Source organism: Pavona decussata, unplaced genomic scaffold (genome assembly GCF_977016875.1).
Source record: "Pavona decussata unplaced genomic scaffold, jaPavDecu1.1 SCAFFOLD_2, whole genome shotgun sequence".
NCBI classification, from domain to species: domain Eukaryota; kingdom Metazoa; phylum Cnidaria; class Anthozoa; order Scleractinia; family Agariciidae; genus Pavona; species Pavona decussata.
In genome coordinates, this window is record NW_028145426.1 from 2,089,309 (window position 1) to 2,114,556 (window position 25,248).

The window sequence follows — 25,248 nt, forward strand, 5'->3', positions numbered from 1 at the left end:
TACAGAGCAAGTGTCGCGGACTTTTCTCGAGTAAAACCTCGAGTTTTTTAACTTTCTCACTTTGGTTGGGTGCACCTACTGTTCATGTCGCTTTTGGATGTATCACCTCAACGAAACATCGGTGTGTTTTTTCTCTTGAACTTAACACAAGGTTCCACTATAACCACTTGGTGACATTGGCCGGCTATTTATTAACACGTGACTGCATATCTTTTCTATACCCTTGGGTCCCCTTAAAATTAACTTGACACCTAACTTACAGTTTTCCCTGGCCTTTTCTTTAGTTCAGCTAGGGGAAGGGAAGAACTAGCCAACGTCTGCCCTGACTTTTTCAAGTTGGTGTCCAGTTTCCTTTTGGCTTACCCTGACCGAAAACAATAATTTGTGTTACCAGTCTCCGCGCCATGGTAGCTGCTTTAAAAGAAAACTTGGCCATAAGTTACATGTTTTTAGGCTGCCATTGACTTTTTGTGCCCTGGCGATACTGGAAGTAGCAATAAGTACAAACAACGAGATAGTTCTTTAATTTATGAACCAAAGGCAGATTCCCTTGCAACACTCTACCTCTGACAGTCACTAAGCATAACCCTGGATTACTCAAACTTTTCATCAACTCAAACAGTTATCTGCTGATTAGATAGCAAGCCCGAGCTTTCACTTTCATTCTAAAATAAAGATGTAGGTTTGGCAATGGGCCTTACAATCAAACGCATGCATAACTTAAGAAGTTAGATTTAAATAGGGCATCAAATGTCTGGTGCTTTAGGCTTGGTGCCCACCACACCTAGAAATCATTACGATGCCCTTTAGAAACAGAAGTCTTCGATACATGAGATCCCAGTTGTTCAAAGAGTGGATAACTTTATCCAAGGGAAAAATCTCTATCCAGTGGATAAAATGTATTATTTGGAGTAAGTTTTATCCACTGGATAGCGACCTATTAACCGGATAAAGTTATCCGCTCTTTGAACAACTGGGACCAGGCTAGTAAGAGTTCATATTTGATTCTCTGCCGTAGTCTCTTTTTCGGGACACATAAACGTCACTAGTTTACACAGCCCTTGCCGGGCACCTTCCACGTCATCTTTGGAACAGGGTTGTATATGCCAATCCCTGTTACGAGCTATTACATCCAGGCCCATTGTTCTTGAGAGCTGTGGATTCAAAAACAAGAAAAAATATTCAAGATAGGAATCAAATGTAAAGTTGAGATTCCTCTCAGTTAACGTTTTGGCTGACGCTAACGAAGGTCCAACTGCATCTGGAGCAGTATTTATGTTTTAGCTGACTGACCACCTAAACACCCAACCAAACAAAAAGCTGGACAAAACAAGACTGACATAATGAATGATATCTAACAGATACATTGATGCATAAAGTTTAACCACAAGACTGTTAAGAGAAAGAATTCCAAGCATCCCAAAGTTTGTTAGGTAGGATTCCAAGTTATCAAATGTTCCAAATTGGCCAAAAATGACATGTAGGGAACAATGTCAGTTCCTTTCAAGGCACAATGGACTGCCCAGTTCCCGTTGGCAACAGCATAGAATGAACATTATTTTGTAATTTCATTTATTTAACAAAATAACAAAGAAACAACATAGAATCACAGCATCCTGCAGCAAAAACTGACCTCCTCAGTGCTACGAGCTCCCTGGACGTCCTGTTTGTTGGCCAAAACCAAAAGTGGAAGAGTCCCCAGGGAGGGGTGGGAAAGAGCTTCTTGAAGTTCAGCAGCTGCTAAATCCACATCATCATCATTACTACTACTGTCTACCACAAATATCTGTATGGAAAATAATAGAAGGCAAGCTTGAGTGTCTTGGATCCATCTTTGCTTACTCATCATATGCATTATGCACACAGTGTAGCTTGCTAAACCATCCAGTGTTTGTGTTAGTGCAATGTGAACACTAACACACTTTGAAGCTATCCCAATTAACGCCCGATGGTTTCTTGAGGTCTCCTCACCACATCTTAAATGCTATTTTAGTATAGACTATTGTGTTTGTTTCTTTATGGCAAATAAAGAATTTCCCGATTTATTTTTTATTTTATTTTTTTTTTTCCATTAATGGGCTGGATAATTTGCTCACTTAGAACTTGCATATAACTCATGAAACATCACCTTAATTTTATGGACATGCCATGGCCTAGTGGTCAGGGCACCGGACTTGTAATCCAAAGGTCAAGTCCTGTTCTGGCCACTTGTTATGAGTTATTGATGTCCTTGGTACTCCTGAGTTCAACTCCTTGGTTGCACTTGTCAATAGTGTGACCAAGGACTGGTTTGCAGGGACTTGCCACTTATCAAAACAAACTTCCCTGACCTTTTCAGTCTGACCAAAAACCAGTTTTCACCGACCACAGAGAACAAATTCATTTCCAAAACAAGCCAGCAATGAAGCAACAGAAAAGAATTCCTTCATAGCTGCTTTTTGAAACAACATTACCTTTGCCAACAAGGTTTCCCAAACCAAGTGGTCACCCTTTAGAAAATAAATTTTCACTGACTCACAATGAGGTAGAATTTAGTATTTCCATGACTTGATACAGAATTCCCTGACTTTCCCTGCCTGTGGCAACCCTGGGTTTGCCTCTTGCCAGTTGGCATTTTTAAACTGCTATCTTTTCATTTGGATTATTTTTTCCTTTTATTTGAGTGGAGTGCTTTTAAACTACAATCGTCGAAAATAATCTTGGGAAGATACCAAAGTTCTACCTTGATTAGACTTTCCTCCCCTCCCCTGTTTCAATGTTGAGCTTAAAAAGTGAATCTTTACGTGTATATGGATTGTGGGGAATCCAACATTGAACAGGGGGGCAGGGGGGGAAGGGGAGACGACAAACAAAGGCCTAAACATACAAAAGTAATAAATGTGCCGATGTCAATAATAGAGACCCACTTTCTGTTGCCTTGTTGAGTAACCTTCCCAAAGAAAATTTGTTGATGATTGTAGCTTGGGTAGCCAAGTGCACTTCCACTGTAAACAGAACACTTACATTTTTTCTCAGTTTGCATTTTATGTCAGCAAATTTTTTGCACATACGCTAGTTAAGAATAAATTTGTCATGTAATAATTTTGGTTGTCATAAGAACACAGATGATACAAAAAGTGTTCCTTACTACTCCTTGAGCTCCTTCAAAGTAATGTGGCCAGTACTTCCTGACATTGTCTCCTCCTACAAACACAAGCACACACAGAATTATCATTAATGAACACAGCCATCAACTGTCTCTAGGGCAGACACACCCGTGAACAACTCTATTTGTCCACCTTAGAGAAGTGTGTATGTTAAAAAGAATGTAGTCACAGACAATCATGTGAAATTTGGCTGAGCTTGGACCAAGGTACCCCTTTACTGGAGACTCGTGGGAGCTATAGCCAATAAACTGGGTTCATGGGACAAACATCCTGTATACTGCTAAGATTGGAATGTCATGCGTGGCATACTTTACATGTATATGACAGGTGTCATTCCAGTCCTTAGAAGTGTAAAAAAAACACATGTATGAAAGGAAACAAAGTTTTTTGTGAGTTTCAACACAATTTAAATACTGACCTCCAAGTTCCTTGATGTTAAGGATAGCAGTGGGCAGCTGGACAGCTTTCACAGAAAAACCTGAAATAATGGATTAATAACAAAATTTATTATGTTTTCAATTAAATACATAAATAATGCTTGTACAGTCTAAAAAATATTTTATCAAAACCTGGCCAAGTTGTTCAAAGCCCGAAAAGGCTAATCAAGGGTTAACATGAACTTTGATTTGAGTTTAAATACCAATCAGTAAAGATTCCTTCAAAAGATTTTTGTTCCTCAGTTTTGAATTGGACTTTTCTTTACCATTAGCTTAATATGACCTTTTAAAAGCACTTTTAATGAACAAGATGAAAACTGGGGATTAGCGATAATCAGCTTTCTAACAACTGGGTTCTGTTATATTCACTAACTGTTCTATTTTGTCGTAAGCACCACTACAGGAACTTCCAAGAAAAGGAAAGTTTTGAACAGACCACAAACAGCATCTGCTCGAAGATCTTCAGTATTTTTAAGCATCCTGGTTTCAATCAACCCCTTGGTTACAATTATTGGTAATATTGTTATAACACTGCACCACTCTGGTAAAACGTCCTGAAGTTGTCAAACTTTCATGAGTCATAAGCTTGAATATAACCTAGTCAAGCCAGTTTCAATCCACGTTACAGAAAAAGACATTTCACGACAATACCTTGTGAACCTAACCCAGCCAATAGGCACATAGAAAGTCATAATGTTTGGTGAAATTCATCCCAGCCTGTACTAACAACATTGTGTTGCTAGGTTTGAAGTTTTTTGAACTTTTCTGTGCATTTTTATGAACGTTTTTAGGGTAAATGTACCAGTTGCTATCTTTTTCCATACGGTGGATTGTCACCCCCAATCAGTTCCCTATCACCCTTAATGTGTCTGAGCATCTACATGTAGATGTAACGGATATTTTAAACACACGCTAAAAAATTCTTTCCAAACTCAGTCATGTTCTGTTTCTTTAAATGTAAAAATGGTAACATTATTGCAGTTCTTGAAAATTGTCCTTACATTGAACATGTGAGTCATCTAAGTTTAACACATCAAGTATGGTACACCCTCTCCACTTACCCCTCTTACAGGTAAATGTTGGATAGTTCTCAGAGCACATGTTGTCATAAGTTTTGATAAAAATTCCAGACAATATTGCCTGGAAGGAGACAATTCATTAAATTGTGTCTTCAAACTATTGCCATAGTACTGAAGATAAATGCTACTTGTTACTCACAAATAGTAAAACTGATGAAAGCCACTATCACGCGATAGTGAAGTCAGTGGAAATTTGAAGAAATGTCTGATACAGGTGTACATACAGTAAGTACTGTACTGTAAGTACTGTAAGTATTAATTCTCTGACAAGTCTGAACATCATACAAAATTACTTACCAACTGTAGGTTTTAAGTCATCTGTAATGGTTTCGGCACTAATCTTAGCAAACAGCAGTGATTTGCCAGCCTGACCCAATCCAATTGCAATCACAGAATATGTTGGTCTTGGTACTGATGGCTGCTTACAGCAGAGCTTTTGACCACACTAAAAACATTATTTCAATGACTTTAATAGTTTGTACAATCAGCGTAACCCAAATATAATTATAGAGACTTAAGACAACACAACTGTGCAAGGGTTAGCAGAAATTGTCAGCTTGACACATCAGTGTTGGGTGCATGGAAACAAAAATAAAATGTGTTAAAAATCAAGACAGTGACATTGTATGTGCAAAGATGTGATATTATCTCATTGGCTCCCCACTCTCTGAAGCGGGCAAAATGTGGAATCACTCAATACCCATTAAGATATTGATTGATTGATTAATATAATTTGAAAATTGATGGCAATCGATAAAAGGTCACAAAGATCTCCTCAATCGACTGGTTATACATACCAATAACATCAATATACCCATTGATATTGATTAGTATGGATTGCCATAAATTTCCATATATTGCCATTGATCATCAATTTCAGACTGGATACAGGACGCAAGCAATTCCACAAACAAATAAGGGACCTTATTCATTTATTCATATTTTTCCTACTGGATCTATTTTTACCCTATGATCAATGTTTACCCGGTGTGATCAATCCATCGATTATCATCAGTTGTCATCAAATTGCATATTTTTGTAGCCCAAAAGAGATGGATCGCTTTCAGTGCATTCCCGCAATCTCCTTTGTGATTCTGAGCAAAGGATCGCTCGTCAACGTCAGCAGCAAATGGGCATCCATGGTACCCTTTAACTAAAGCCTGGTAGATAGTCAAAACAACTTGACATATATTTCCCGGGTTATTTGTGGAAAAGCCGCGGCAAGTCAACAGACATGTATGCGACCACGAGCAGAACAAAACTCCCAATTATTGATCGAAAACAATCTGCTTGACAGCAAACAATAGTCAATAATAACCGATGGCAGCCAATGGCAATTTATAGCACTTAAAGGACTGAAGCTTGTGATTATCGATTGGTCATCGATTCCCGAAAGTAATCCATAACAAATAACTAATGGTCATCGATTGTTATCGATTGGATTTCCGATGATTGATTGTCATCGATTGATCACGCCGGGACGTTTAACGTATATGTAAGCTTCAACTGGTATTTTAATTAAACTTAAGTAAATTAACCTTAAAATGTGGTTCAAAACTTGATTCTGACAAAAAAATATGAAGTACAGTAGCTTAATTCCAGTAGTATAGATTTCTTGCATCTGTCAGATTTGTAAGTTTACTTTGGGAATATAATGATTACATGTAAGCTAATAAGCCTCAACATCTCGCAGGTTTGCTTATAATATTCTGAATATTCTTACCCGAAAACATCCTATGCGGCAGATGGCGCATATCAGAGAACACTTCTCCCCCATGTCATCACCTATCAGGTTTGGATAATCATGTAACAATCAAGGAATTCTCCATCGCAAACGCGTAATAAAAACGACGCCAAGTTGACAGCGATTGACTAACAAAATTTTGATTGTTTGCGCGGGCTTTCAACTCTTGTTTTCTTCCGCCATTTTGAATCACGTGACTGGAGCCCAGACCTTCCATCGAAGGAAGTGAGAGCAGTCGACGTGACAATTCAACTCGGCTGATTCAAGAGTTATTTTTGTCGTTTTACGTTGTTCCTGTTTGCTAAACGTTTCTCTTCGTACGATCAGAAAGTAAAGAGATCAAAACAAAGTCGCCATGTCTTTAGCAGGGTTCAAGAAGCAGATTAATAAGGCAAACCAGGTAATGGAAGTTGAGTTTGTTGTGGTCCTGGCCTGACAGGCGTCAAAACGTGTGTTCTCTTTAGCTTCACGAAATTAAGAACTTACAACTTTGATTTCCGTTTCATGCGGCAGTTCATGAGCGAGAAGATAGGAAGTGCCAAAGGATCGAGACTAGATGAAGATTTCGTGGAATTAGAAAGGGTAAGTTTTCTCATGGATATAATAAATTTTTGTGATTATACAACACTCGAGGATTTTCATCGTTTTAATGACAACTTCAAACAGCCTTGACTGCTCAGATACGAGCGAACCCCGTACTGATGTGCGCCTTTAGTTAATACGGAAACACTTGATGGTTTGCATTTGTAAAATGGTCTTCTATGGTGAAACCTCCTGCGGTTTATTCTCGTTCCATAGTTTCCTCTTAATAATTTTTCGTTTCTTTTAACGTGACTTGTACATCCTGTCACCAAATTTCCTCTGTCACCAACCGGGCGCCATGTTTTCACACGAGTTATGTTGCGTTTGCCTTGTCATACGAATGTTGCTAACAATTTCCCCCATTATAGCTCTCTCTCGTCACAGAATAAACACAAAATTGTCAATTCATTCAGTAAAAGTAAAAACTGGATCGCGTGGTGTTTTGTAATTACTTGAAAATATTCCTTGTTTTCATGTGTAAGAGATGTCAATACATTGGACCTCATGCCTACACTATTGTTTTTAGTTGCCCTTCTTTAAACAATTAAATTTATTTTCATCAGGATAATAATATTCGCTGTATGATGCCTCTGCAGTTGTAACAGCGTTGTACTAAAATCGTCTAGGAAGAACAGTCATAATTTGGGTTACCTGATTTTTGGCATGAATCGATTTGTTATTTGCATCCTGAAACTGGTCTTGAAATCAATATGATTGATTTAACACTTTAAACATCCTCCAATGGCTAATATCACGAATGCTCTAATCCCATTTATCTTTAGACGGAGATAACGAAATCACTTTGCAATCTTTCCGAAAAGATTCGGATGAAAAGTACACCGATCGACAAATTGATAGAAGTAATAAATTATTGTAACACATTTTTTCTACACCGGCAAAACTGCTCAGAGCAAGTGCGGTCATGAATTATTGAAATCGCTTCTACAACCATTCAGTACCACAACGTGTGTTGTTTAACAAGTTTAATCGCAATCTTGAGATATTTTGTCTTCCTTATAAACTGACAGAGACTTCTAAGAAATGTTCACGAAGACAATACATGCATGGCAGTTAGAAATGACAACACACATGTAATTTGCAATAGTTACATGCACATCAGCTGTTTGTCTATGGGATAAATTGTATTTTTATCACTCTTTGACAGTAACATTGTTCCTTTGGATTTTAGTGTCTGCCTAAAGTTTTCTCTCAAATCCTTGAGCTCTAACATTCTTTTCTTTGAAACAGTGGAATATTTCTGGTCTAAATTTTTTTATCATTGGAGAAATTTATTTAGTATTTTTACAAAGTCACAGTAAAGTGATGGTTTATCTGAGAGGGACAGAGATTATTTGAATTTACAGTGTTGTGTCTTTAAGGGGGGACAATAGAACTTAGCTCCTAATTGTCATTATCATGGAAATCCTAACTTCCACAGAGAAGTTGTTTGGACCATCTTTTGCTCACAATTTTCTTGTTACAATCAGAACAGAAAAAGGCCTAAAACTCAATCGGCCAACAGGTGTGAAAGTTGATAATAGTGCTGATAGTTTAAGATCTCCAAGGTGTAACACATGACAAAATTTTTTCAAAATTTTAAGTTTTATAGAAGTTATGATGTCATAAGCACATATATTTATCCATTTTCTTTAGTAGCAGTTATATTAGTTACAAAAACAATACAGTGCAGCTCAGAAATAAGCGAACCAAAATGTGCGCGTAAAACGCGTATAATACACGTATGCGTACATGTATATACGCATACGCATATTGACATATAGGCATACGCGTATATCCTTATACGCGTATGTCTCATTAGTATGTATGAGCTAGCCTATTGTTTCTTCTATTGTGGAAAGGTCATTGTTGAATTGAATGGGCATTTCAAAAAACGCTGAAAAAATGGTGGTCAAGCTGCATGTTTGTCGATCGTCTTGTTCTTATTCCGGCTGTTTGTTGTTGACGGCTGTCGATCGAGCGTAATTTATATCAAGTGTATGAGTATCAATTTTTGCCCAAATCTCCTCATTAAGTGAAAAATGTTGCCAAAACGATAAGCCTCATGTTAAGAGGAAACCATTCTAAAGCACTCCATTTCTTGAGCCACAATTCAGCTTACGTTAACGACGGCATATTTTTTATAAACGTTCACTTGCCAAAAATAACGCATTATGTTCGGCGCGTAATGTTTACAAATTTGTGATCGGCGCATCATAGAAACTTTGAAGAAAACTCTTGGCCTTGAAGAAAGAGCACTTTACCGTTTAAATCAGCGAATTCTGCTAAAGAGAACCGGAGATATCGTTTTTTCAGTCCTTGCCGTGACGCTACAAAGACAAATAACATTTCACACTTTCACAATGGACTACGCCGGCGCGTGCCGAACCAAAACTTTTCCTTGCAGAAAAGTTAAATAAATGTGATCGGCGCATCACAGGAAGTTTCAAGAAAAATATTGCCAATGAAGGGAGAGCATTTTACCGTTTGAATCAGCGAATTCTGCCAAGGAGAACCGGAGATATCGTTTTTTTTTTTTTTTTTTTTCAGTCCTTGCCGTGACGCTACAAAGACAATAACATTTCACAATGGACTCACGCCGAAGCGTGCTGAAAAACCAAAGCTTTTCCTTGCAGAAGAATCAAGTAAATGTGATCGGCGCATCACAGAAACTTTGAAGGAAAATCTTGTCTATGAATGGAGAGCATTTTACCGTTTAAATCAGCGAATTCTGCCTAAGAGAACCAGAGATATCCTTTTTTGATATTATAATGCAAATAGAATTTAGAATTTAGAATTTTCTAGAATTTAGTTAGGTGTCCACTACTAGTAGAGGGGACTTCTCCCCTCAGCTACATTTCTTGACACGTTAACAAAGTTATTATTATTATTATTATTATTATTATTATTATTATTATTATTATTATTATTATTATTATTATTATTATCCTGCCGCACCGACCACCGCAAACGATATGTAAACATCAACAAAAGATACATGTTACGATATTTATGATCATGCTTGTTTACACTGTTTAGCGCTGGTTCCACAGGTAGTGTAGATGAGCGAGCTAAAAATTATTTTCTTACCGAATACATTTTAGTAAAAGAAAAATTAATCGACTGGTTGTCGAATCATCGATTGTAAAGCGATAAGTTTCGAAATATGACAGCCGCCGTTCTTGACCTTCAAGCTTGTTCTGCCAGTAGCAACAAAGCGAACGCAAAGTTTGTTGTTAACGCTCGTCCAGCAACTAATATTAATTCGATAAACTATTTTTCTTTTCTCGAAGAATCAAATTGACAAAAAAAGGGCATGTCGCTATTAAGGTTTTTTATCGTTGAGTTTCCTAAGCGAGCAAGCTTCGAAATACGACACCTTGTATTCGAGTTTGTCAAAGCGAGGTTCTAAACGCGTTCTATTATAGTCCTGTCGATCGTCATTATTTGAATTTCGTGCTGCGGGCTGTCGCTTTTACTTTCGTTTCATTGTGCAAGACAATGCCACATAAAGCAAAGGTATGGCAATGAATAACAAAGGCAGGACATACACATATGACAACATACGCATACGCGTATAGCAGCATACGCATATGCGTATTACTTGCGTATGGTACGCGTATGCGACGTTCACTTATTTCTGAGCTGCACTGTAAATGCTTATATGTCAGATTATAAAGAAGGCTGGAATATCTCCGTCTAACCTGCATATTTTTTTTTGGGAGGAAAGTGGGTGGCTGTACACAGGGTAATCCCCGTCTCATGGAAAATAATAGGACCTCGACCCCTTTTTCTCTGAGTTTTAAGGATTTTTCTCTCTGGCATGCAGTTGGGGACTGGCACTAGTTACATGCATACAATGTCATTTTTTTTAAATCCATCTGTTCACACTCAAACATTTTGTGGATAAAGTGCCCCAAAACACTACAGAGTGTCACAAAATACCATACTTACAATTCACCTCTCTGTAGTTACAATGTAAGTTACACCCCCAATGACAGTGAATTTATTTGGGAGCTAAGTCATGACCAGATTCTGTGATTTAGTTTGTTTACTGTGTGATTTCACGTGTCAGCAATTTGCCATATGGAAAAAGATGGCATCTGTACATTTTACCATGTAATACATGTACCTTGCAAAACTAACACAGCCAAAAGGCACATACAGTAGAAAGCCTTATTTTTCTTTAAATTTCGTCCCTGTACTAACAACATTGTGTATCTGTGCTAGGTTTTGAAGTTTTTAGAACTTTGCTGTGCATTTTTGATGAGCATTTTTAGGGCTTTCGTGCATTAAGAATCATGGGTAACTGTACCAGTTGCCACCTCTTTCTGTATGATGGATTACTGTACTTCCTAAGCAACACAACACCAAAATTAAAAGAAGCTAATAAAGGTTGACTCTCAAGCATGTACAAATGTTGCGTGAGGTATGCTTAGAATATTGCTAAAGCACTTGCTAGACATGCATGGGATAATTTGAAAACTAAACTCAAGCACTTTTCTCTGAAATAGCAGTATGTGTAAAATAATGTGCGCTGGATGTTCCCAGACAAGAGTAAAAATTTTTTGTATAATGCTCATTAAAGGACTTCTTACATATAGATATTCATACATGTAGCAGGGCTGCAAATAACTAACGGGCAGGCGCTGGTCACGTTGTCCGGTCAAACATGTTTTTGCTCGGACACTGCCCGTTTTTGGCCGGTCAAATTTTAACAGTCGTAACTCTTCTGATAGTGAACCCAAATTGCACAGTAATCCTTTTATAACTAAAAAAACAACTAAATCCAAGTCGCTTTGGCAATAAAAATTACAAGTTAATAGTTTTACTACTCTTTACTGCAGAAGCAGCCTCGCATTCAGTACGTGGAACGGTTACGCAAGATATAACCGCAATTGTCCGTTTTACTTTACATCTGCCAAAATCACTTATAATTAAATATTACACTTTGGCAATCGCCACATCATTTCTACAACTGAACTTTAAGTAAAATGTGCAGAATATATGAAAGCTGAAGGGTTCAAACGACCTCTTAATTAATTTGAATAAAGAAGCTAACTGAAATGTAAACATAATCAAGAAACACTTAAGTTAAACTTTAATTCATATCGTCTAAGGATTTCGAAATTCGGCAGCACTGTACGTAATTGTATTAAATCATGGCGTCTTATTCCAAGTACAATTGTTGTGCTCGCTGACTTTCTTCCATTTAGAATCCCTTTAAGACAACCTTATTCTTCCACTTTTTGTGTTATACGCTCCATTTTTGAGTTGCATCGAGTGTTGAAATCACCAGAAAGCTTAGTAACCAAGCATGTTTTCCAGGGTGTGCCGGAAGCAACGTATGGTTTGTTTGCTTTTCGCACTTTGCAACAAATGCTACGTGGAGTATTCTTGGTGCAGCGAGATTATTCTTGAATCTCTGGAGGGTGCTTTCCGATCATTCAAACAATCAATCACTTTATTTAAGAGTCAATCATGGTATCTAGCCAAAGGTAAAGCCCTCTACTAATTGGGAACACTTAAAGTAAATAAAATAACGGAAGACACGATGATTTGCGGTCGCGACAGGACTTGATGACATCGTGGAAATTTGCGACTACTGGGAATTTCTCGACCACTAATTTGTCTTATTTTATATTCTTTTTGTTTTCTTTTGGAAACATGAATGTTGTCCCTCGTGATTATCAAATAGATAAAAATTAAAATTTCTCTGAACGAGTCGGTAAAGGACTGGACAAGATGTCCGGCAATCCGAGGATTTGTCCGGTCAATACCCAATTTTGACCGGACATTGTCTGTTGACCGGCCTTTATTTGCAGCCCTGATGTAGTACAATAAGATAATAATAAAGCAGTTTGTTATGTTCAAAGATTGATTATAACAATGTTGTCTCCAAATACTGTTAGAGAAACCCTTTCAAAATTAAACTTGCACAGCACCAGTTGGTATGATATTTTGGCCGAACAAACAACATGATGAAGCATGCCGTCCCATCTGAAATATTGCTGGACCTTCATGTATCCCACTATCCATCAAAGTCACTGAAGAAAAAATAAAATTTTGTCAAGCCAGATTTGTCAGTGGTCCACTTGCCAGATATGAGCTAATTGGCTGTTAGAAGCATGGCCATATACATGTATTTGGCTTCCCTGTGACTTTGAGAGAATCATCAAGTGCAAATTTTGTTTGTACCATTTTCCAAATCCATTCTTTGACAGAGGACTATTTGTGGGTTGTCTTAACAGGTGTATTGTTTCTGTTTTCTGTAGAAAACTGATGTTACTGCAGGTCTCGTGGAACATGTTATCACCAAAACCAAAGAATACCTTCAGCCCAATCCAGGTACAGTTGTTCTGTTTTAAAACTTTTGTGTACTGTGCTGTTCTCAGTGAGTTTCATAGTACACTGTACGTATCTTCTTTTCACTGACTAGTTTCAGGTCTTCATACTAAATTACAACCAACCCTAATATTTTGCCATGTACATTGTATACCCAAAACTCTGCCCCTCCTTATTAAAGAGGCTACGCTGTGGTATTCTAGGTGATTCTGTACATGTATCTATCTCCTCGAATATGCATCCCCAGTTTGGGGCGGTCTGCCAAAATACCTTGTAGATGAGTTGGAGTCCAGACAAAACTGGTGTTTGGATATCATTGGGATACGGAGGACATCCCTCCCGACTTTGGAGGAAAGGCAAAAAGTAGCGACAAAGCGTGAATTGGAAAGAATTGTAAAATAATAAAAACCACCCAAATCAAATTTTTGCTACAAAACCAAATACTAGCTACTGCTATAACCTGAGATCACCAGGACCAGTAGCAATACCAAGGTCAAGAACCAAAAGACATGCGAAGACTTTTATGGCGCAGGCAGCAAGGCTCCTTCGTTTTTGATTGTGTATTTTTAACTTTAGACCCAATTAAGTAAATCCATTGTATATTTATTTTTTAAGATGGATGAAGAAAGCTTATTATTATTAATTAATGATGAGCTCTAAACTTGATGCAAAATTCATTTGTTGGTGAAATCATGCCTACATGACAAACATGGTTCTGAGCATTATTTATCACGCTTTCACTGCAGATCAGATGAGCTTGAGAAGCATCCGCCAAACTCTTTTTAAGTTTGCCTTCAAGCATTGCCTTTGAGTTTTGTCCTGTTTTGCCTATGTTCCTTGTTTTAACTTAAATTGCATTTTTCTACAATTTTTAAGAGGTTATTGTGAGATTTTATTCTATTCTATGACCATCTGAGATGTGATAAAATTCCCATTCCAATTCCCTTCAGAAGTTATGACAGTGAAAGGTTAGGATCACGTGTATTTGTAGCACAGGGCATACAAGATGTTTCCATTGAGATCAACAGACCTGTCAAAAATTATGATCACTGTCTCAGTAACATCAAATTCTGTTAACAAATAGTAAATGAAGGTTTGTCAAGTGACAATTGCAGCATCTACAACACTGTAAATGAAGGGGTGCCTGGAAAAAAGCCCTAAGTGACTTCTGATAAATTTTTAGATTCTCCTTCCAAATTGCCTCGTATTCACTTGTGAAACAAGAGGAGAATTTGACCTTACATCAAAAGTCACTTAGGGCCTTATTCCGCACACCCCTTCAAATATCATCAATGCCACATGAGTGACAAGTTGTACTGTTGGTTTTAAAGCTGCGCGAGCCAAGCTTTCAATGCAGTCAACTGTTCATAAAGTTCGAGGAGAGGCTAAAGTGTCAAGGTATCCTCAGCCTGAAGGCCAGCTGGGAGAAACAATGCAGAAAGGAGGACAGGAGCTTGGAGACGAGTCACTTTTTGGTAAGATGGCACTGACATTTGGTTTTGTTGTGATAAATCTTCAAGCACTGACCCGTCATAGCCCCAACAGTGAGCAGTGTCTATTTTACAGTACCTTACAGGGCCTGGTTGTTTGAAAGCCAGTTAACGCTTATCCCAGATTAAAAATAACTGAAGCTTTCATGTCGCTCATTAAAAATGTTTTTAAAAGCTTATTTTAAGCCAGTGGTAAAGGAAAGCCTAAGTCAAAACCAAGGAACAAAAATCTTTTTGAAGAATCTTTATTAATCTCCCAACTGGTAGCCCAGGAAATATTTTATGGATAAAAGTAACGAAGATAGGGACGATGATACTGGGGTTTTAAAGGTTAAAAATCTACCTGATGTCGAGCCACAACATAAACAGCTGTTCTGCTCTAATTTTGATAACATTTCAGCTCAAGCTCTGCAGGATGCCGGGGAAGCCTTCTCAAATCTGGCTGAGATAAAGGAAGCACTTGATTCAAATGTCAAGCAGAATTTCCTGGACCCACTGGATCAGCTTAAGAACAGAGATATCAAAGAAATAATGGTATTATTTCATTGTGATGTTAAAAAGTAGTTCTCACAAATACACTGGACACACAAGGCTTCTTAAGATTTTATCCAGAGAGAGGTCTGGATGACCTCTGAGTCAGTAGTAGATTTAAGGTGATTCCACTGAATTGCATTGGGCATCCTTGCTGCGCATAATTTTTCGCGTCAGTTAGCGCGAGCACGAGCACGCGCACACACAACATTACGGGATTTCCTTGAGGTTAAGCTCGGCAGGAAAATAAATGGTCTTTTTCTTCTAAACGAGCACGATGACCCCCATTTTTTAATGCATTAATTTAAATGTCATATGGTTGACCACTATATATCGGGATTTAAAGAAAAGTTTAATACTCTACTCTGAGATATTTTTATTTGAATGCTTTAAAAAGCAGGTATTTTTGTAGTGCTGCTTACATGCACCTGCAGCAAAATCTTTAATTTCTTTCATAATCTTAATTCCAGTTCAATAAAAATAGTTTGTTATGTAAGATTAAAGTAATTTTTGTTGAACTGCTTCGATATTTTAATGCAAGAAATTAACTTTTCTAGAAATGATAGTTCCCTTTTCTGATTACTAGCGTTCCTAATATAGACCTTGTGGGTCATATATTTACTATAATAGCCATCCAGGTTGCACAAAAACGAGCACGGTGACCCCCATTTTTTATTGCATTTTTGTAATGCTCATAACATAGTCATAAACTGGACCAAGTCTTAGGCAATACTCGTTCTTTTTCAGTGGAATTGTTGTAGGTTAAAATGAATCCAAGGTTAAAATGATTTCAACCTAGGTTGATTTGTATTTTCCTTTGTTTCAGATGTAAATTACCCAACCTTAACAAAGGAAAATAAAAATCAACCTAGGTTGAAATCATTTGAACCTGGATTCATTTTAACCTACAACAGAATCACCTTAAAATAAATTATTTATGTAGGTTTTTTGTCCAACTTAAGAACAAAGTAACCAAAATTTTGACAGTCCCAGTGGATCAGTGTTTTTTGAGAGTGGTTATTATTCTGATGAGAATCAATAATAATTGTTATAATAATAATAATAATAATAATAATAATAATAATAATAATAATGATAATAATTGTATTCTCATACATGTATTTTCACCAGGCAAAGTCCAAATATCAATATTATGATATTTAATACAGCTGAGGGATAAAATCTAGATCACCTCTGATTGGTTCTGGTATTAACCTTCTGGATTTTGGTTCCTTGTCGATGAGCTACACTGTATTATTTTTTACAGCACCACAGGAAAAAGATGCAAGGAAGACGGCTTGATTTTGACTGCAAGAAGAGAAAAGGACACAAAGGTACAAATGAGCATACACTGTACAGCTGAACACCTTTTTATGGCCACCCACTTAATATGGACACCCAGCTGCATGTACAGTGTATTATCTACATCTACAATGAATTAAGTTGGTAAAATTGCAAGATATCACACCAACTGATAAAATGATAATAACTGCAATAATAATTATTTTAAAATCCAAGAGCTTAAAAGCATGCAATAATATGAAAACTGAATAAAACTAATACGGCAGAGTATTAAAAGCTGTTGAGCAAGTTAGATCTAAGACTATGTACGGATGTTGAATTTACATTTTCTTAGGGGAGAGAGATTGTTCGCGGGAAGCAGGAAACCTTGAAAACATCTTTCTTTGCCCTAGGAACTACAAACTTAAAACAGTGGCTCCCTCAGTTTCTTCTTTCACTTAATGGGTAGCTACTGAAAAATTCGTCAGGTTGTGGGAGAGTTTATACATTAAAGATAGTCTGGTGGTTTTCCTTCTCCCAATTTAGTTCCTACAGCATTTCTGTCATGCTTGCATATGGGTTGTAGTTGCCAGCGCAGAATCGTGCTGCCTTTCTCTGAACTCTCTCCAGTAGTAGGGATCCCATGCCGCACTTCCATATTCGAAAGTTGGTCGGACGAAGGTCTTGTACACCGTTTATTTTACCGATCTGGGACAGATGAGCCTGCTAAGGCCCATACATTAGTTTTCCCTAAAATTAATTTACTCAATAAATGTGCAGAAACTTTTTATTTGTCCCAATAGTGTTCATACTAACAACATTCAACTATGTATATACTGTATATTGTACGAGTATTATCATAAAGTGAAGTTTTATCTTACTAATACTGGTGGGGTGGTTTGGTTACACCTGTATAATACATAGTAGAGGATAGTACATAGCGGCGCAAAGATATAAATCCTATTTTCAAGTGGTAAAAACAATAGTTTACAAACTGACTTTGCTTGTTCATAAAATATTGTTTTTAACGCGAGAAAATAACATTTGTTTCCTCAAGCCACCTTGTAATTTTCATTTTACTGTATAGACAAATCTATCACTCGCCTTTTTCCTTCGACTATCTGCACAAGCAATGGTAAAAAAGTGGGAAATGACATCATCAATATTCTCACTAGTGAGGATATTTACAGTTCTGTTTGGTCTTTTACTTATGTAGTTCCAGAGGAGGAAATCAGAGTTGCAGAGGAAAAGTTTGAGGAATCCAAAGAAATATGTTACAGCAGCATGCTGAATCTTATTGAGTCTTCTGATGTAAGCTAAAACACAAGTATTTTTTCATTAACTGATTGCATGCAAAGGTTGAATTGCGTTTACGCTAATAAATATTGTTCTCTATAGACGAGAGAGAATTTTCCTTTGAAAACTCTCTATGGCGTAGATACATGTACATACATGCTGGGGCATTAATTTTTATGGATAGGTCTTGCTGAAAAACAATATTATTGTGTAAATGTGCAGTTCCAGAAAAGTTAATTTCCATACCCCCCTAATGGTAGGTTTTTGTTTTATAACCCCCCCCCCCCTCCTCCCCTCCAGGAAATTCCAGTTTAGCTTCATACTTTGCTTCTAAACTTTTGACTTTTAAGACCCCCTCCCCCTTAGGAATTTCCGATGACCTTCCATGGGGTGGGTTTGGTTTTTTTTTTTTCTTTTCTGGAACGGTACAATACACCTGTGCCATGCAGGTCTTATGAACCTAGAGGTCTCAGAAAAGAATCCAATTCCTACAGAATACATGTAGGAGCTTACAGCGGTATTGCTACTGTCCACTTATTGTGGACCGGATGCTAGCACAAATGGATAAGGGGGTTAGTTTCTAAAGAAACAAAGCCACTGCGTTGGTTGGTTAAGAGATTTGAGCGTTGATGTTTCAAGAGTTAGTTTGTAATCAGAACAAATTCTCAGGTGGAACAAATCATGCAGCGCAAGTTATGTTTACCAGTAAATTTATCCCATTGATCACCGTGCCAGCCAAAACTCGCCATGATTTTGCACATGGTCACATTTAGTAACTGCCTCCCCTAGAAGGGGTTTTTTTGTCCCCTATTGTTCTTATTGTCTTCAGAAAAGATTGACCAATCAGAATCCACTGTCTGCACATACTTTTACAGGTTTTAGGGGGGCCTAGAAAGTAAAGTTTTTGTCTACGCAAGAAACCTCAAATTTGGGGAAAATGGATGACACGTGGGCTGACATGTAAATTTTCAGATGCCAATTTCGCGTTTTCAGAAGGAAAACACACCTTTTCAAAATGGTAGATCAAAAGAAGAACTGCTAAGGAATACATGACAGTTTCGACAGCAGAAATATGAGAATAAACGGCGAAGAAATTGTGCTTCCAGGACAAATTGTCATTTTATCAACCAGATGAGTAAGCAGACATCTCAAATCATTATTTAAGCCACAGACTTTCTTGGTAATGTTCGAGTACTTTTACGAATGCACTTCACAAAAAATTACAGGTTTGATTGTTTATTCGTACTATGAATACTATTCTGATTGACAGATTCTTCGTATTCCTAGGCACAGTTTTTGCGAAAAATTTTTTAAATGCACGGGTTGATAAATTCGCTTCAAAATGGACTTGCAGTTCCTGCTTGCACATTTCTTGTCTCGAATTAAAATTATATACATGTTTGTTTCTTAAGCATAAACAAAGACTTTTATGAATAATTTTTTTTAGGAAAGCTTTTTGTCTGTTTTTCTTTCTATTTTCATTGATGAAATGTGACAACTGCGTAGTTTTGTGTAAACAAACACGTCCTTCGAGCAGATCAAATTCGCCCATGTGATGCGAGGATCAAATGTCATCAAAATTTTCTAAATTTTTACTTTCAAGTTTGTTTTTTGGAAAATTTTTAATTGGTAACTAGTGTATTTTATTCGATAATTAGAAATTTTGACTATTTTAAACCAAGGAGTTTTTGTTTCTTTTACCCTGAAGTTGTGTATTTTTACTGCACATGGGGTTGTTTATTACCACTTTGCTAATTTGGTGATATGCCTGGAAAACCCTGGGTGACATTGGTAGAATATGGGTTAAATTACGATCATATTAAAGGGGAAGTATCATGGGGTTATGATATCTTTTGTTAAAAATGATGAAAATATAAGACCTTCAATCACCTGCCAAATAATTCTAGAATGACGAGAGGAACGAAAGCAACCCAATTCTTGAAAGAAACAATTTGTGATCTGTTCTCGCGCATTTCGGAAACAAAAATGCGGGAACTTGAAAAACATTAGCCTAATATTTTTCAAGTTTCAATCCAAACCGGCCTACTCTGTCTCTGGCCAGAGGCACTAATCGACAGTTTTATTGCACTGGGGTGATAATTTTTAACAAACTTGACAATAATTTCGTTGTTTCTGCTGACACTCAAACATTTTTGGGTTTTGAAATGACAGCAAATTTTCGTGATACTTCCCCTTTAAATTATGTCCCCATTTGTTTATTCTCAGCTAGAACAAGTCAGTCAGCTATCAGCCCTTGCAGATGCCATCTTGGATTATCACAAACATTGCTATGATGTTATGGAGAGCTTAGTTGCCACTTTGAATGACAAGTGAGTGTACCTTCACTCATACTACAGCAGAACCCCTTCGGGCCATGAAAACATGGTCATGATAATGGTGGTTGGATTTACGAGGTTGTTAAATTAAGGACTGGACTTTGAATTTGTTCACCTGGGGCACAAAAAAAGTGGTCGTAGTAACGAGGTGGTCGTAAGCGGGGGGTTCCACTGTACTTAGTATGTGTACATGTACATGTATGTGTCCAAGCAAAACAATCTATTTTTTTTTTCAAACAAAACAATGTTAATTTCTCGGTAACTAAACTGTGAATCTTATTCACATGTACAGAGTCTCAGAGGCTTCCAGTCGTCCTCGTACTGAGCGCCGAGCGCCTGTGAGAAACCATCATGATCAGGACAGTGATGAAGAATCTCCTTCTTCGTACAGCTTCTCTCCACCACCAGCAGCTGTCCCATCAGCCCCATCAGCACCACCTCCACAATCAAATGGCTCTTACTTCAGTGGTCCCTTTAAAGCTCTATATGATTTTGAGTCAGGTAAAGCTTGTAGTGAAGTACTCACACCCTCACCAACTTGTTAAAGTTTCTGATTAATTTTTTCCCATTTTTGGACATACCAGTATCTTTCTTTTGGTTGACTACACTTCTCATTCCGTGAAATAACAAAACCTGCGAATGCAATATTATTTTACTTTATAGGCATTTCATACATGTGTTGTAAACACATGTTGAAAACAGATGTCAGTGGTTAAAGCTGCACTTTAATAAACTCCCCCTACATGTTGCCCCTTGAAAGGTCTGTGTGTAATCCCCAGGAATTTTACAGTCAATCCACAAAACTCCCCCTTAATGTTGCCCCTTGAATGGTCTGTGTGTAATCCCCAGGAATGTCACAGTCAATCCACAAAACTCCCCCTACATGTTGCTCCTTGAAAGGTCTGTGTGTAATCCCCAGGAATGTTACAGTCAATCCACAAAACTCCCCCTACATGTTGCCCCTTGAAAGGTCTGTGTGTAATCCCCAGGAATGTTACAGTCAATCCACAAAACTCCCCCTACATGTTGCCCCTTGAATGGTCTGTGTGTAATCCCCAGGAATGTCACAGTCAATCCACAAAACTCCCCCTACATGTTGCTCCTTGAAAGGTCTGTGTGTAATCCCCAGGAATGTTACAGTCAATCCACAAAACTCCCCCTACATGTTGCCCCTTGAAAGGTCTGTGTGTAATCCCCAGGAATGTTACAGTCAATCCACAAAACTCCCCCTACATGTTGCCCCTTGAATGGTCTGAGTGTAATCCCCAGGAATGTCACAGTCAATCCACAAAACTCCCCCTACATGTTGCCCCTTGAATGGTCTGTGTGTAATCCCCAGGAATGTTACAGTCAATCCACAAAACTCCCCCTACATGTTGCCCCTTGAAAGGTCTGTGTGTAATCCCCAGGAATGTTACAGTCAATCCACAAAACTCCCCCTACATGTTGCTCCTTGAAAGGTCTGTGTGTAATCCCCAGGAATGTCACAGTCAATCCACAAAACTCCCCCTACATGTTGCCCCTTGAAAGGTCTGTGTGTAATCCCCAGGAATGTTACAGTCAATCCACATCACCCGTGACCAGTATTTTTGAACTTTGAATGGAGTTTTGAAATTACATGTCAGTTTTGAACATTGCCAACAAGATTTCAGAGTTCCCGTAGAAATTTCCCTACAGTAGTTTATTGACCATATAAAGCTATGAATTTTTCTTTACATTACAGAATTAAGTATTTCAAGAATAAACAATTGTTCGCAAGTATTTTGAATCTTTTTTTTTTTCAGTTAATGCATGTTTTTCGGAAAGATTTCCAGAGAAATTACCAACATTCCTTTCAAATGCTAAACATTACAAAGAGGAATTCAAATGTTCCTTTCATTCTTGGAAATAATGGTCACGTGTGACGTAGACTGACTGTAAAACCCAAACCTTTTAAAAACAAATTTCTCACAGGCATCCACATGTTTACTGCTAGAGTATTTTGATAGACATTTTTAGTTTGTAAGGAAGATAGACACCTCATTTTGCATTTGGGCTGTCATTTTAAGCTTTGGAGAAGCCTGCTCATCAAGGAAAGGAGCTGGTCAGAAAGTGAAGAAAGTCCCCAATTGTTGGCGATTTTTTTGTCATTTTCAAGTTCTTAGTAGAAGGCTTTGCCATAAACTTGCTGGAAACTAGTGATACCACTGCTGGTGACATATACTTGCGTTCTACATAATTATATGTAGTTTGTAAGCAAGTAAATAAGTACCCTAATGTGTCATTGGTTTTCTCTATAAATTTATTTTGCTTTCCAGAAAATGATCAAGAACTTGATTTTGCTGAAGGTGACATTATCCAGGTGGATGAGCAAATTGACGAGAACTGGCTCAGTGGAACTCTTAATGGCAAAGCAGGAATGTTCCCTACTAATTACGTAGAAAAGATTTGAAAGATTTTTAGTTAAACTACTAATTAGGTTTTCAATGGGATTAAGATGTTGTCACTTTAAAATTAATTAATTTTTTTATGCTGTGAGTCAATTCTCATGGAAATGCAAAAAATGTGGAGTGTGCAGAGCTTGTATTTTACAGCCATGTGGTATTTACAAACTGTGTACTTGCCCTGATGTTGTAAAAATAGTAAAAGATTTGATTGGCCTCCCAACAAATAGGTGGTGCTGTCACTAACAATTTGATATTGACCTTAAGTTTACATGTATATTTTACTGTTACTGCGTGGTCAAAAGCAATGTTGTTTTCTTTTTTTTAACACTCCATAAAAACAAACATGCTACAGTTCCTGTGGGTTATTCTTGAAAGGAAATAGCAAATGTTTTTGTTGTTGTTTTTGTTTTTTGTTTTTTGTTTTTTTCATTAATAGAATAACTACAAAATAGTGAGCAGAAGTTTCCTGTTAATTGAAAACAGGAATAGAAATGCTCACCTATTTCTTGCATTTCTTTAACAGACTAAATTTTAAAACGTTCAGAACTCCTTTATAAAGTTAAGAACAAAGCTGTACAATTTTGCAGTTTTTTATGTGACTTATGTGATAATTATTTAACATATATTATATTATGCCCCAAAGTGTAGCTCTTGTGTCCTGTTGGGGCAATATACCCTTGTTGGCATGTTCTTTCTAACAATGGTTTTCAGCTGGTTGCTCATAATAATTAATATTTGGTTTCCGTTGTTTGTTGTTGCTTTTGTTTTCGTTTATTTGTTCATTTGTTTTTTGCCACAATCAACCTCTCTCTATTCTGTTTTTTTTCCCCTTTTTTTTACACGAGATATGAGTGCAAGATGCAGATTATGCAAGACATTGAGTGAAGCATTTGTAATTGATCATGTCCAACGTCAGATGCTCAGATTTACATGTGTGTGCAGTTTACATTTGCATCTGTTAAGATGGGGCCTACAAAGGAACAACTTAGTAACCTGCTTTTATTCGGTTGCATCAATATGTGAGATTAGCCTCCGACGCAGTTTTGGGGAGGGTGGTAATACAATTCCCCTAAAACTGACTGTTTGGAAGGCTGCATCTGAGCCATAACTTAGATAAGATGTGAACAGCAGTTTGGTGTCATTTATACTTTCTCTATTTCACATGTGTCCCTGCTAAAGTTGAACTTATCTTTTCTCATAATTAATAAATGGTCATAATATACCAATCATTAAAAAATTAATGTTAGAGTTGAAGGAGTACAGATAATTATTGCTGGCTAGGGTAATTATTGTAAAAAGGTTTTTTTTTTTTGGATGAAGAAATGTGATGTAATGTTTTAAGCCTGGTGAATAAAATTATAATAATACGATAGATGTATTTTTCCAGTCAGCGACTTCCAACTCCTGTTGGGAGAACTTAAACCTACATGTATTTCCGAGTACAATGTTTGTCTTTGTCACTGATTGAAGAAATTCATCTATCGATTTTTTTTCCATGTATTTTTAATAATTTATGTGAGAAATTGGCTCTTTCTCTGACAAGTAGTGTAATGACTGAAAAATCTTACAAACAATTCTTGTGAATTTAAATTTCAAATTTATTATCAGGGAAGTTAGGGTTTTATAATACATACATGTATAATAGCAAGGATGTCAATCATTTTTGCAGGCAGAGAAGTATGATGAAAGTCTGCCTATACTGGAAGAAAAATATTCTTGATTGTTCATTACACAAATGGTTTATAAATATAAAATTATTCCTGTGTATCTTTACATGTGGTGGGTGACGGGAATCTCATGAACTAACCTACAACCAAAACTTAGTTATACAACGTAAATAATCAATACCAATAACTCAGTTGGACAAAGTTAGCAACACTGTCAATTTTGATGTGAGAAGTAGAAGTGGGATTTTATAATAATTAGTACACAGGGTGGGTGGAGGGGGTGGGGAGACGAGAAGGGCAGTGTCAGGTGTTAGGAGAACATGTGTGGAAGCTGAAACTGCAACGGGGTGTTGGCTTCGGAGAGGTGTCCTCATACAATAAGTGTCTTGTGAGGAATAACTGTGCACTTCTATTGTAGTAGGTATTTGACGGAATCAATTAAAATTCACAAGGTATCTTTTTTGTTATACTATTGTTATGGTATTTTCTTCATATTTTGAGGTTTTTATAAGACACTTATTTAAAATAGGTTTAAATATGCTTTGCAAGTCATTGTCTGCATCACTACTGTGACTTGCATGTCATAGCAGCCTTATCAGTCCCCTACACTTTCCTTTTTCCACATAGCTTGCGTAGCTGGCGGTTTTTGTTGGTGGGCTTCCCGGAAAGCCGGGCCAAAACGAGTGGCGAAGCCACGGTGAAATGGGGCGAGAGCAACAGTTCCTCGCGGCAAAGCCGCTCGTTGGCGCGGCTTTCACCCCATTTCCTCACTTCACCACTCGTTTTGGCCCGGCTTTCCTGCCCACCAACAAAAAACCGCCAGCTACGCAGGCTATTTTCCACACATCATCACCATCACTCCTTGTCACACCATGTGTCGCATACTATACA

At 37.4% G+C, this 25,248-nt stretch overlaps 2 protein-coding genes across 2 annotated transcripts; one reads left to right on the forward strand and one right to left on the reverse strand.

Annotated features, from left to right (window-relative positions):
- Positions 1 to 171: 171 nt before the first annotated feature.
- On the reverse strand, positions 172 to 6,584 carry LOC146489966 (ADP-ribosylation factor-like protein 15). The gene is made up of 6 exons (XM_085112294.1): positions 6,386 to 6,584; positions 4,960 to 5,107; positions 3,565 to 3,624; positions 3,128 to 3,183; positions 1,634 to 1,786; positions 172 to 1,154 (listed from the first exon to the last, which is right to left on the reverse strand). Exons 1-6 carry the CDS (start codon positions 6,437 to 6,439, stop codon positions 996 to 998), a joined length of 630 nt encoding a protein of 209 aa, XP_084968420.1. The 5' UTR covers positions 6,440 to 6,584; the 3' UTR covers positions 172 to 995.
- A 43-nt stretch (positions 6,585 to 6,627) lies between these two features.
- Positions 6,628 to 24,824, forward strand: LOC146489967 (endophilin-A2-like). Its single transcript, XM_085112187.1, has 10 exons — positions 6,628 to 6,806; positions 6,920 to 6,988; positions 13,261 to 13,333; positions 14,662 to 14,805; positions 15,221 to 15,354; positions 16,619 to 16,685; positions 17,849 to 17,943; positions 20,155 to 20,258; positions 20,557 to 20,765; positions 22,562 to 24,824. Exons 1-10 carry the CDS (start codon positions 6,762 to 6,764, stop codon positions 22,693 to 22,695), a joined length of 1,074 nt encoding a protein of 357 aa, XP_084968313.1. The 5' UTR covers positions 6,628 to 6,761; the 3' UTR covers positions 22,696 to 24,824.
- The last annotated feature ends 424 nt before the right edge of the window (positions 24,825 to 25,248 follow it).

Coding starts and splice junctions, on each gene's coding strand:
- LOC146489966 (XM_085112294.1), bottom strand. CDS start 6,439: ATGGGGGAGAAGTGTTCTCTGATATGCGCCATCTGCCGCATAGGATGT. Junction 3,184..3,564: donor TAACATCAAGGAACTTGGAG/GTCAGTATTTAA, acceptor TTGTGTTTGTAG/GAGGAGACAATGTCAGGAAG. Junction 1,155..1,633: donor GAGCTCGTAGCACTGAGGAG/GTCAGTTTTTGC, acceptor TTGAATCCACAG/CTCTCAAGAACAATGGGCCT.
- LOC146489967 (XM_085112187.1), top strand. CDS start 6,762: ATGTCTTTAGCAGGGTTCAAGAAGCAGATTAATAAGGCAAACCAG. Junction 14,806..15,220: donor TGGAGACGAGTCACTTTTTG/GTAAGATGGCAC, acceptor ATAACATTTCAG/CTCAAGCTCTGCAGGATGCC. Junction 17,944..20,154: donor ATCTTATTGAGTCTTCTGAT/GTAAGCTAAAAC, acceptor GTTTATTCTCAG/CTAGAACAAGTCAGTCAGCT.